The 13,182-nt window shown below is 34.2% G+C and overlaps 1 protein-coding gene across 2 annotated transcripts; it reads left to right on the top strand.

Moving 5' to 3' along the window:
• Nucleotides 1–248: 248 nt before the first annotated feature.
• On the top strand, nt 249–7,071 carry LOC107927553 (phospholipid-transporting ATPase 1). Of its 2 annotated transcripts, XM_041114472.1 has the most exons (8): nt 302–666; nt 1,418–2,542; nt 2,644–2,950; nt 3,709–4,417; nt 4,513–4,636; nt 4,766–4,985; nt 5,322–5,780; nt 6,604–7,071. In XM_041114472.1, exons 2-8 carry the CDS (start codon nt 1,666–1,668, stop codon nt 6,821–6,823), a joined length of 2,916 nt encoding a protein of 971 aa, XP_040970406.1. In that variant the 5' UTR covers nt 302–666; nt 1,418–1,665; the 3' UTR covers nt 6,824–7,071. The 2 variants fall into 2 exon arrangements, with proteins under 2 accessions (XP_040970405.1, XP_040970406.1); XM_041114471.1 differs by having other exon boundaries at nt 249–2,542.
• Nucleotides 7,072–13,182: the final 6,111 nt, after the last annotated feature.

The raw sequence follows: 13,182 nt of genomic DNA, 5'->3' as shown, positions 1-13,182 counted from the left end.
TTTCGTATATAATTTTACTATTTTCTTAATTAATTAATATTTTAAATTATTTATATAAAAAAATAAGAGGGTGGATAAATTTATTATGAAAATATTTTATATAAAAAATGAAACTCTATTATTTTAATTTCATTTAAGTTTCTTAACTTGTTTTATCCAAAAACATTTAATATAATTAAATAAAAAGAGTTTGCATTCAAAGCGTGTAGAAACAAGAATATTATGGTGTAAATGCAAAGTGAGCCCCTAGACTTTCTAGAAATAGAAAAAGTAAGATATTGAGTTTCTCTCACTATCGAAGAACCTTCTTCTACGTGAAGACCAGGTTTAGGTAATCTTCAAGACTTGATTGTCAAATGAGAAAAATGGTTGGGTTTTGAATATTGATTCTTCCTTTGTCACCACCCCATTAAGACTCTTCCTTACTCTTTCATTGCAAAAGCCGCCCTCCCTCTCCTCTCCTTTCCATTTGCAAATGCCTTTGACTTTGGACATTTCCCTCTTTCAAACACGCCTTTACACCAACAACAACAGATTACAAAGCAGCCCTCTTAACCTCACCCTCTCCCTTTCATTGTACAGATATCCTCTCATCCCTTTCAATTTCAATTTCTTGTTGCTAAAGTTACTTTTAAATTATATTCCCACCACGATCATCAACTCAAGGTTCTTCCTTCCTTCCTACCTTTCTTTCTTGTTTGTTCTTGTATTTGTATCATGTGTTCATGTGTGTAAATCATTTTGGGTGTATCTTACTCTGCTGAATTTGAATTCTGGGTTGTTTTTTTGTTTCTTAATATCTTTTGCTCAAGTTTGGTCTTTTAGCAAATTTGTTTCAAATCATATTCTGGGTGTCTTTCGTGAATTTTGTTTTTTTCTTGACCTTTGAGCTGCTGGAGATGTCTTTGGTCCATAGATCATAGCCTCAAAAGTGGTTTCTCTAGAATTCTTTTTTTTTTGTTACTTTATTTTATACCCCTCTGATTTTAGAGAAGAAAGTTGAACAAGGGGGATCCTGGATTTGTTTCTGGGATGGACTCAAAAACCCCTGTTGAGAATTTGTGTTGTATTGAACCTGCCTTAAGTTCCTCATCAAGGAGGAGTAATTTTTCTGCTCGTTCCAAATCTTTGGGAGGGAGTTCGATTAGAGAAGTGAACTTTAGTGATGTGGGACCAAAGCCTGTGAGATATGGATCTCAAGGTGCTGAGTCAGAGACATATAGCATGTCACAGAAAGAGATCAATGATGAAGATGCTAGGCTGGTACATATAAATGATCCTGTCAACACAAATGAGAGGTTTAAGTTTGCTGGGAATTCTATTCGGACCGCAAAGTACTCAATCCTAACATTTTTGCCTAGGAACTTGTTCGAGCAGTTTCATAGAGTTGCCTATGTATACTTCCTTGTGATCGCAGTGCTCAATCAGCTGCCTCAGCTTGCTGTATTCGGCCGTACAGCTTCCATTTTGCCATTGGCATTTGTCCTTCTGGTTACTGCTGTTAAAGACGCATACGAGGACTACAGGCGCCATAGGGCAGACAGGATTGAGAATAAAAGGCTAGCATTGGTTTTGGTTAATAATGAATTTCAGCAAAAGAAATGGAAGAACATTCAGGTTGGTGAGATAATCAAGATTCAAGCTAATGAAACTATTCCTTGTGATATGGTTCTACTCTCAACTAGTGAACCGACAGGAGTTGCATACGTGCAGACTACTAATTTGGATGGAGAGTCTAATTTGAAGACACGATATGCCAAACAGGAGACTCTTCAGAAGATTCCCGAAAAGGAAAATGTTTCTGGGTTGATCAAGTGTGAGAAACCCAACAGGAACATATATGGGTTTCAGGCTAACATGGAAGTTGATGGAAAACAAGTGTCCCTTGGTCCCTCTAATATTATACTTCGTGGCTGTGAGCTCAAAAACACTACTTGGGCAGTTGGAGTTGCTGTGTATGCTGGCAGTGAGACCAAAGCAATGCTTAACAACTCAGGGGCTCCATCAAAGAGGAGCCGACTTGAGACCCATATGAACTTGGAGATCATCTTCCTTTCACTGTTTCTTGTTGCATTGTGTACAGTTGTCTCTGTCTGTGCTGCTGTTTGGTTGAGACGCCACAGGGATGAGTTGGATTACTTGCCCTTTTATAGAAGAAAGGACTTCTCTGAGGATGAAGAAAAAAATTATAATTATTATGGATGGGGATTGGAAATATTTTTCACATTCCTCATGTCAGTAATTGTGTTTCAGATAATGATTCCTATCTCACTGTATATTTCCATGGAGTTAGTCCGGGTCGGTCAGGCTTACTTTATGATTCGAGATGCTGAGATGTATGATGAGTCTTCAAATACAAGATTTCAGTGTAGGGCTTTGAATATAAATGAGGACTTAGGACAAATAAAATATGTTTTCTCTGACAAAACTGGTACGCTTACTGAGAACATGATGGAATTCCAGTGTGCAAGCATTTGGGGAGTAGATTACAATGGTGGAAAGGCAACTTCACAAGATCAGAAAGATGGCTACTTTGTCCAAGGTAAACAAAAAATTTATCTCTGGTAATACGTCTGTGTAGAAAGAAATTTATTTGAGGTTTGTTTAGCATTTTCTAACTTAAACTCTTTTATTCTTATCTAGCGGATGGGCAGGTTTTGAGGCCGAAGATGGTAGTAAAGACTGACCCTGAGCTTCTACAATATGTTAGGAATGGAAAAGAGACAAAAGAAGGCAGTTATGTCCATGATTTCTTCCTTGCACTGGCAGCTTGCAATACTATTGTGCCAATAATTGTGGATACACCTGATCCTACTTTGAAGTTGATAGATTACCAAGGCGAGTCTCCAGATGAACAGGCGTTGGTTTATGCTGCCGCAGCATATGGATTTATGCTGATAGAGCGAACCTCTGGCCATATTGTTATTGACATTCAAGGAGAAAGGAAAAGGTAAATATCAAGTGCTGACTTCTATCTTCTTAGTTTTGTTTCCACCATTTCTGTTGTATCATTATATTGTGATAACCTCTGCCAGCATCAATACAGGAATTGCTACTAGATTTGTTTTGAGTTTTTGGTGTCGGTATTTACTGTAAATGCTTGAACAGAGTGCTTTAATTGTGATAGGAACTTCTAGAGGGTCAAAATTTTATGGAACATATTATACCATGAAGCAGACATGTGAATTTCCTTTATTTTTCTGGATAGTCAGTATATATATTTCCTTTGGAGAAGCTTCCTCTACTACTTTTGCAATAATAAAGTGATGGTTTGAAAACTACATTCTTAATCTGCACAAGTGAAAATAACTAGTATTTCTTGGGAAGAGAGCTTGATCGACTTCTATGAACTTTATTTTTCATGGATTAATCTTAGTTTTATATTGTTTGAGGTTATTGGCATTTTTTTATGTTAATCTTTACATGTTTACCAAGTACTGAGGTAGGTGAAATGTATGTAAATACCTATTTGGATTTAGTATCATCATTTTTTTTTTCCTTTTTTTAAAAAAAAAAAATTCAAGACACTTGGAGGTTGGGATATTGTAATATTTAGGGACTGGCATTGAAAATTCTCTTGCTTTGGGAGAAGAAAAGTGTATATATACTATATAGTATATAATCATACTAAAGGAATGCTGGTTGTACTCCTGGACTTCATTTATATTAAGTTTTCATTGTTGAATAAAAATGTTTTGGGTCATGCAGGTTCAATGTTTTGGGTTTGCACGAGTTTGATAGTGATCGGAAGAGGATGTCTGTTATATTGGGGTTCCCAAACCAATCCGTTAAAGTGTTTGTAAAAGGAGCTGACACAACAATGTTTAGTGTCATAGACAGATCTCTGAATACGAGTATAATTCGTGCAACCGAAGCCCATCTGCAGTCTTACTCCTCAATAGGCTTGAGAACACTCGTCATTGGGATGAGAGAACTGAGTACTTCAGAATTTGAGGAATGGCATTCTGCATTTGAGGTGGCTAGCACTGCTTTAATGGGTAGAGCCAGATTGCTTCGTAAGATTGCAAGCAATATCGAAAGCAATCTTTGCATATTAGGTGCCTCTGGTATCGAAGATAAACTACAGCAAGGAGTTCCAGAAGCCATTGAGTCTCTTAGAACAGCTGGGATCAAAGTATGGGTGTTGACTGGGGACAAGCAAGAAACTGCCATATCAATTGGATACTCCTCAAAGCTGTTGACCAGTAAAATGACACAAGTTATAGTTAACAGCAACTCTAAGGAATCATGCAGAAAGAGTTTAGAAGATGCCATCATCATGTCTAAGAAACTTACAACTACGTCTGGCACTACAAATGAAACTGGTAGAACTTTGGGAACTGGTTCAACACCTGTAGCATTGATTATTGATGGTACCAGCCTTGTTTATATTCTTGACAGTGAACTCGAAGAAAGGGTAAGGAGTCGTCAACTTGCCGTTGTTTTTTTTTTTTTTCACTTTTCTACTATCCTGCATGGTGATGTGACTTTATTATTCATCTTTGCTTGCAGCTCTTCGAGTTAGCCTGTAATTGTTCTGTGGTTTTGTGTTGTCGGGTGGCCCCATTACAGAAAGCCGGAATCATTTCCCTTGTAAAGAAGAGGACCTCAGACATGACACTTGCCATTGGAGATGGTAATCATCATTCTCTTGATTTTCTAATCATAATCTTACGATAAAAAAAGAGAATGGTAATCATCATTCTCTTGAATTTCAGTTGATTTCGTTTTGCTGATTTAAGCAATGCTACTGGATGCTTCACAGGTGCTAATGATGTTTCAATGATCCAAATGGCGGATGTGGGAGTTGGCATTAGTGGCCAAGAGGGTAGGCAAGCTGTAATGGCATCCGATTTTGCAATGGGTCAGTTCAGATTCTTAGTTCCTCTGTTGTTTGTCCATGGGCATTGGAATTACCAGCGGATGGGCTACATGATACTATACAATTTTTACAGGAATGCAGTGTTCGTCCTTGTTCTATTTTGGTGAGTTATTTTATTTTCCAGATACAAATCTTCTTATGTGTACTAAATGCTGATATTCAACCTACAATAGATGGTTGGCTTAGGGACGGTATCTTTTTGTCCTAACGAGGCCAAAAGTGGGGTTGAGGCAATAAAATGTCATCATTTCATATATACATATGTATAGTAAAATTCTTCCTTTGCTCCATTAGGATAAAGATATTTGATTTTTTTATCCCTATTTATTCAAGATTATAATTTCCACTTTTGGAATAGACTTGGAATCAGATTTTGGTCAATTAGGGTGGATTTTCATCTATGGATGAGCACTTTTTTACTTCTCTATGTTCTTTGCAGGTATGTGCTCTTCACTTGTTTCACTTTGACCACTGCAATCAATGAGTGGAGCAGTGTGTTGTATTCTGTAATCTACACATCGGTGCCTACAATTGTTGTCGGTATTCTTGACAAGGACCTAAGTCGACTCACACTTTTAAAGCATCCTCAGCTGTATGGGGCCGGGCACCGAGATGAATGCTATAACAAAACACTCTTTTGGATAACAATGCTCGATACTCTCTATCAAAGTGTGGTTGTCTTTTTCATTCCTCTTCTCGCATACTGGGGCAGCACCATTGATGCTGCAAGTATTGGAGATCTTTGGACTCTTGCAGTAGTTATATTGGTTAATTTACACTTGGCCATGGATGTCATCCACTGGAATTGGATAACTCATGCAGCCATTTGGGGATCTATAATCGCAACTTTTATTTGCGTTATCGTTATAGATGCTATACCATCTTTAGTTGGTTACTGGTAAGCCCTTTTACATCAGATTTATTTTAATTAAGCATGTAGGTGAATAGTGTCAAGATAATAGGTTTTGACAGTTTCCACATTAACATATCTAAAAACATTATTATTTTTCCTTACCTGCTATACAACAGAAGTATTCTACTAAAATATATATACTAGTGCATTCATATAGAGGTGGCAATTAGGTGTTGTTGGGTGAGTTATTTTAGGTTTAGGTCTGGATTTTTTAGGGATCAGGTTCTCTGATTCTTTGCGTCTGAGTCTTTCGTTTTATTCATCTCGAATTAGATTACGTTTGGGCTCTTGGACAGGTTTTCAGGTTCAAGTTTACTTTGTTACCTCCATGTAACATATAGATGTGCTTTGGGGTGTTTTTTTGCATATAAATATTGTTGTCCCCAAGTTTCAGAGTTTCCGTGCTCTTAGCTGTAGCCATGAGGTTATTATCTACAGTGTTCCAACTCTTTTTTTTTTAAGTACCCATGTCGAACATATTTTCAGACATTGGTATGAGGCCTCCAAGGACCTACCAAATACATGGAAAAACTTTGAAAATGTTGAACATACTCATGTCAGATACATACTCGTATCCACCACATACCTGAGTTCGAGTAAATATAGGTTATTATGTTCTAGGCCTTATGAAATTGGCAATAATTAATGGTATAAGAACTGTCTGCAATTGATTCTACATTATAAGGCTAATGAGTTGCCATAAATTAGCATGCCAACCATCCATTTTAGTAAATGATTCATTTGAAGTTAGTTAAATTTGCTTGCTTATAGTTTCTGATCCTTGGCAACCTATTATTTGTTTTGACAGGGCCATTTTTGAAATTGCGAAAACCAGATTGTTTTGGTTCTGTTTACTTGCCATCATTGTCACTGCACTAATACCTCGATTTGTCGTGAAAGTTCTTTATCAGTTTTATGCACCTTGCGATGTTCAGATTGCACGGGAAGCAGAGAAGTTTTGGGCTCAGAGTCAGTCTGCAGCTGTAGAAGTAGAAATGAGTCCGATCTTGGACCATCCAAGGCGATGATAAGGTGATTTTGTTCCTTCTTTTGACCATATTTCTTTCTTGTAAAGTATCATGCTCTTTAGGCTTCTGCAGAGTATTAAATTTCATCGTCAGATTTTCATTGATTGCTATCCAAAGGATAGAATTAATATACCTTAGGTTTGTATTTTTTATTGTATAAAATGAATATAAATTAGCATTGTTTATAGACAAAGAAATCATACACAGAAACATACACGCAGATTTCAATGAATACATTTTGATTGCCATTTTTTGTTGTCCATTCAAGGTTCTCTCGTATGTTCATATTTGCTTTAGTTCTGAATTAATTTTCGTTAGAAACGCCAATATTAGTTGGTATATTTTGCACATTGGAATCGTCAATGATGGCAACTGTCGTCATTGACGTGTTTTCGAACTTGTTGATTCAAAGAGTAGGGGGCGGAGATAGGTGGTTCACCCTTTTTAGGATAGAGTGAAAGAGTGAAAGTGTGGTTGGAGTAAAAGATAGGGAGAAGAAGACAGAGCTTGGAGTGAGATAGTAAAAGAGGAGATGTAGGTTGCTTGCATCCAATCTTAAGCCATGAGGCTTATCTACATGTTATGCCCTGTCCTGAGGTATCAAGTGTCGGGTCACTATTGGTGGGCCAGGGGTAAGTGGTCAAGGGGTCTGGTGCCATAGGTTTAAGTAGAGTAGCGCTGTGACGTGCCTTGAGTAATATTGGATGGGACGTGATAGTTGAGATCTGATGTGACGGTTAATGAGTGAGTCCACTTGTCAAGCAAATTGTAAGTTGAGAGGTCCCTCTGGGCCAATCGTACCGTTCATGGATTAACTTTTTAGAAAATATAATATTTTTAGTATTTGAATGATTCTGTGCAAAATATTTTTTGTTGTTTGATATGTTTTCCTAAAAATATTTTCTTAACTGAAAAAGTTATAATAATGGTATAAAACTAATAAAATTTATACATGTTGAAGTTAATCTCACTTCTTGTGGCATTTTTCTTTTCAATTCTTTTCCTAGTTTAATGTATGAAGGAATTTGACCAATAACCAAATATTTCTCATCTTTTCTTAATTTAATGTATGGTAGAATTTAACCAATAACCAATGTACTAGGTATCCACAAAGTTAAAATAAATGGAAAACCACTGAATACAAGGCCAAAGGAAAGCTATAAAAAACAGAAAGTAACTCATGGAAAAGTCACATAGTAAAGCCAAGCAGCAAGCACCAAAAGCAACAACAGGGTGGTATGAGTAGTCACCAAGCTGCATAAAACATTTCTGATAAAATGCATCCTGATTTTGCTAAAGAATCAGCCATCCCAATCTAACTTCATGAAACATCTCCAATAACAATTTTGACTTCCATCCTTTGTTGGAATATTTTAAATATATATATAGTGTTTCAATAGTTACAAATGAAAAGTTATAAATAATCAAAAGTTATGTCCCTATAAATAAGTTATAAATAGTCATAATTATTCAAGTAGATATCTATTGAATAATTATTTTTATTGCTAATGATATGAGTATCCATTTGAGTAGTTTTGCCCTTATGAATTTTTGTAGGATACACCCAAAACATATAAACAAAGTCAGTTCTATTTCTCTCACCATCTTTTATATTCCTAGATTGTTCTATAAAGAATTACTATAAAATTTCTTTATAAAAATTGATATCCTTGTTATGCTCTGCTCAGTACTCAGTAGACTGTTTCCGTTAATGTAAAACGTAGATAGTCATTGAGCTTCATTGTATCCTCAAGGTTCATTTACCAATAACTCTTTTGCACACTATAATATAAGTGGGAATGAATAGAACCTTAAAGAAACTGATATTGTTACACGCCTTGAAACCTTCATTAATTTCTCATAAGTTTATTTCTATCTCCATACACTAATAATTTTAAGGTTCTATTTTCGCAATTTATGAAAAATTAAAGAAGACTTGTCTGCTCACCACGCATTCACATGCCACTACAAGCATGGTACTATGAAGATAGATATATGCAATTATGGTTGCATGATGATAAGTGATCTTATCAAATTTTGATTTAGAAATATCTTTCTCGCAAAAAAAATGTACGTCATTTTTTTTACTCTTATTGCATAATTAGATTTCAATTGTTATATTTACTGAATTGCATTATGCAAAAGATTTAGGTGTCTCATGCATCAATTACTTGACAAAAAAAAATCAAATGTTTCATTGTAATATATATTATATATCTTACAAGAAAAGAAAGAAAGAAAGAAATACGATAGAATGAAAATGCACATTTGGAAAAGGTTGAATGGTGATGACATTGTTCAACATGCTTCTGTTCAACAAAAGCATTATGACCATCCGGGTGAGCCTTTCCAAATTGAAAAGTTGCGTCACTAGGTCCAACGAATACTTGTAAAAGGTTGAATGAATGATTTCTTGAAATCCAAAAGTGCAACTTAAATAGTGATTTTTTTAAAGAGTCACTTAGGCACCTATTAATATTTTATAAATAAAAAAAAGTTTGAAGAATTGAAATTTAATTCATTACATCTAATTTGTGAGTGAAACTCTTTGGTAAAAAAATATTCTTTCCTTTTCATGATATATATTGAACTCTAGATATTGAATTATTTGTTTATTCAAATCATGATATTAATAACTAGCATTTGGATGATATTAATGAGACATTATTTTCATTGCTAAAAATAAAAGTTTGTAGATGATCATGTAATATAAATAATTATGGTGGTTATTTTTGTTAAATAACCTTAAACTAAATGAGTTTTAAATATGATTGCACATTTTTCTCTATGCTATAAAGTTTGGATTAGAAGTGATTTTGACTAGAAATGAAATAAGTCATATGCATAGTTAATTTTCTAGCCAATGTAGAATAGTGGAAAGCATTGGCTTGTATAATAAGATCACTATTCTGGTATGAGATCTTCTAGTGCGTATATATAGTATGATAATCATATATTTAAAATCGAAATGTATATTTATGACGGTGCATGTTAAATTTATATGGCTTAAATATGATCTATAAACTCATGATTTTATAAAGTTTTGAGATGTAAAATTTGAAATTTATTTTGGAAGCCATAAATCAAAGATCCCGTGAGTATGAAATAGCAATATAAATGCTATTTAATGATTGGTTGGGATTAGTCTTCTGTAAATATGGGCGAGTTTGGACAGAATTTAAGCCCATATTTTGGTCTGGGTTGGACTTGGACAAACGTAAAGTATGTTAATATCATGCTTAGGTTTAGCCCGAACCTAACTCAACCCGATTTATGAACACCTCTAAATATATTGGACATATAAAATGTGTTTGGGGAAAAATTGAGCTCCAATTAGTGAACTTTGGGCTTGAAATTTTGTATGTGGGCTTGGGGGCCATTTTCATGATTTTTAAAGGAAACAAAAGGAAGAAAAAGAAACCCCCATCAGCCTACCTTTGCTGCTGCCCACTAGCATTCTTCTCCATGGAGTTCTCTTCATTTTTGTTCAATTTTCATGCTTTTCCATTGAAATTTCTTGGAGAATCTCATCACCCACATTAATTTCTCGTCATAGGCCATAAAAAAACTCTTTCATGAGCTAGAGCTCATCTTCAATCTTCAAATTTCAGCTAGGGTTTATGGTATTTCTAGTGTGAAAAAGTGAAAAGAGAAAGCTTCAACAAGAAAAGTTACGATGTATTCTACTTCATTAAGCTTAATATTTGAGAAACCTTTGGAAGCATATAAATATATAAATATATTAACTTTTTGTTGTTTTCATGAATATGGGATTATGTGATAATGGTGATAAATGGGATTTTCAAGCTAAATAAGGATGAAAAAAAGCGTTGGAAAGCTTGATTTGGTGTAAAAAGACATTCAAGAGATAAGTACTATTGGATACTCATACTTTACCTATACCATATAATGTATATTTGATGTAATGTCTTGAAAGTGGTTAAAATAAATAATAAGATGGGATAATGGCCTTAGTTATGGAATGTTGTACTAAGTAAGAATGAGAACTGATTGGATATAAGTGAATGTGTACAAATTATGATTTTAATAAGAATAATTATGTTATTACCATAACAAATTAATGATTAATATTTAATATGTTAATATACCATCTTGGTCAATGAAGGAAATTTGTTTGTGATAATATGTGCATGTTTTATAAATGAAAGTCTACATTAAAAATTGAATATAAAAGGGTTAAAAATAAATTTAGTATATGAATTTGTTCACTTCTTTCAAATTAGTATCTATAATTTTTTTATCCTAGATTAGTACTTAATTTTTTTTTCGTCTACTAGTTTGGTACATGAGCCCAACAGTGTTACGATTTTGCTAACGTAGCAACACTAACCACTCGTGTGCCGCCACATGTTGCACTCCTAATATCCCTTTGACCCGTGTTGACCCGACTCCTTGGAAAAAATAATTAAAGACCTCATTTATTAAAAAAAATACAAATAAATGTTTTCACCGATTACCAAATCGATTGAAAAAGAAATCTTTTTGATTGCTTAAAAACCTCTTGGGTTATCCTTGAAGATCAAAAGCCATATTTGATTTTACTTTATTGACATTGAATCCTTTCAATAGTCCCATTTCCATCGTTCGACATTTGTGCGAGTAAGGCTTTCGATTTCATCCTTCAGCCAAACCCTTCCGATTCTGAGAAATTCTTCACCATCTCATTGAAAGAAACCTTGTTTCATCATCGATTAGTCAGGCCTTTCGATTACCCAACAATATTACAAGTATTTGACTCAACCTTTTTGGTTTTTTTTTTCATCATCGATTATTGCATAACTTTTTATTGATTGAATAATTTTTTTTACCATATAGAAAGCATTTTTCATCTTTGTTGTGTTTTTTTGTTGTGTGTTTTTTAAAAATACAAATCTTTTGTTTTTGACCCATTCTCATAAAGTGACAATTTTTTTTAAGAACATTCAATTTTTTGGTTTACAGAAAGTTTAACAATTTTTCTTACTATAATTGATTTAGATATTTTATTGACAACTTTTTGTTTTTTAGATATTTTATTTGTATTATAATTGATTTCTAATTTTTGTTTTTGTTGCCATTCGTGTGTATGCAGAGAAGTCCATACTAAAAGGAATTTTTTTCGAGGGTTAAATAGATTGAGGCTGAAAGGTCATTTGGTTATGTATGTTTGTTATGTATATTACTGTTTATGTATGTATGTATGTATGTATGTATGTATGTATGTTTATCATTGTTTATAATATGTATGTATATTACAATTTATATTATATATGTGTAGTGTTTTATAATGTTTCAGGATAAATCTGTGGTGCATATGCATTTGGATGGAACTTTGTCACAAACCCTTGTGCATCTTATGTTGGAAGGAAAGTGCTGCAATGGGATTTCGACCCAAATTTTTTGTGTTATTACACTTTGTGTGAGATGGTAGTGGAAGCTGGATATAGAGTTGTGAGCAACTTTGTATATTGTGAGGGTGGGATAGATTTTAGTAAGGGATTGAGTTTTTGCTATAATAATTCATTATTCATAGCAATGATTAACCATATTAGAAAAAGAGGGTCCATATATGTATATGTTGAACACGAGGTAGACACACCTGATGTTGTTGATGATACCATGTTGTTGCTTGCCGCTACGGAAAAGGATGTAAACATATTGGGGTTGGCGAACCAAATTGTAATGAAAAATTAAATTTTAATGAGAAAGTTAATGGTAGGGCCAGGGAAACATTTACCGAGTTAGGTGTGAAATTTAATGTGGGACCAGATTTGGTTGGAAGTGATACATGTGCTTAAAGTGAGGAAAGTTCTTAAAGTAGTGGGATTAGTAATACAGACAGCTCATTGGACAGTGAAGAGGCTTTAAGGGTAGAATCTGAGGATGAAGAGGTGAGAAATATCAAGGCTTGATATAGAAAATATTAAGGAAAAAAAAATAAAAAAGAATGAGTAAATAAGGTTAACTTTGAGGGTCCAAAGGTAGGCGAAGGTAGTGAAAGGGAATAGAATAATTGTGAGGTTTCAAATCAATCAGGTGGAGGAATTGGTTATGTTGATTCATTAGATTTAGGGTCTTATGGAAGTGATTCAGATGGTGAGGTAGTCTGTTGGAGAAGTCGACATTTGTGTTTCGATCCTAATAACCTAATCCCACATTTAAAGCTTAGTATGTTGTTTAGGGGACCAAAAGAATTTAAGATTGCTTTAGCAAAATATGCAGTAAAAAAAGGGTTTGATATTGTCTATCTTAGGAATGCAAAGGGGAGGATTAGAGCTAGGTGTAGGAAAGATGGATGCCCTTTTAGAATATCTGCTGCTGTAGATAATAGTGATGGATTTTATAATATAAAAACCTTC

Source organism: Gossypium hirsutum, chromosome A05 (assembly GCF_007990345.1).
Source record: "Gossypium hirsutum isolate 1008001.06 chromosome A05, Gossypium_hirsutum_v2.1, whole genome shotgun sequence".
Lineage (NCBI taxonomy): Eukaryota > Viridiplantae > Streptophyta > Magnoliopsida > Malvales > Malvaceae > Gossypium > Gossypium hirsutum.
Note: the sequence above shows the minus strand (reverse complement) of the source record. Positions and strands in the feature narration are given on the sequence as shown.

Excerpts from the sequence above, each read along its gene's own strand:
- LOC107927553 (XM_041114471.1), top strand. The coding sequence starts at position 1,033 with ATGGACTCAAAAACCCCTGTTGAGAATTTGTGTTGTATTGAACCTGCC. Across the intron at positions 2,543-2,643 it reads AGATGGCTACTTTGTCCAAG|CGGATGGGCAGGTTTTGAGG; the intron begins GTAAACAAAAAA and ends ATTCTTATCTAG. Across the intron at positions 4,986-5,321 it reads TTCGTCCTTGTTCTATTTTG|GTATGTGCTCTTCACTTGTT; the intron begins GTGAGTTATTTT and ends TGTTCTTTGCAG.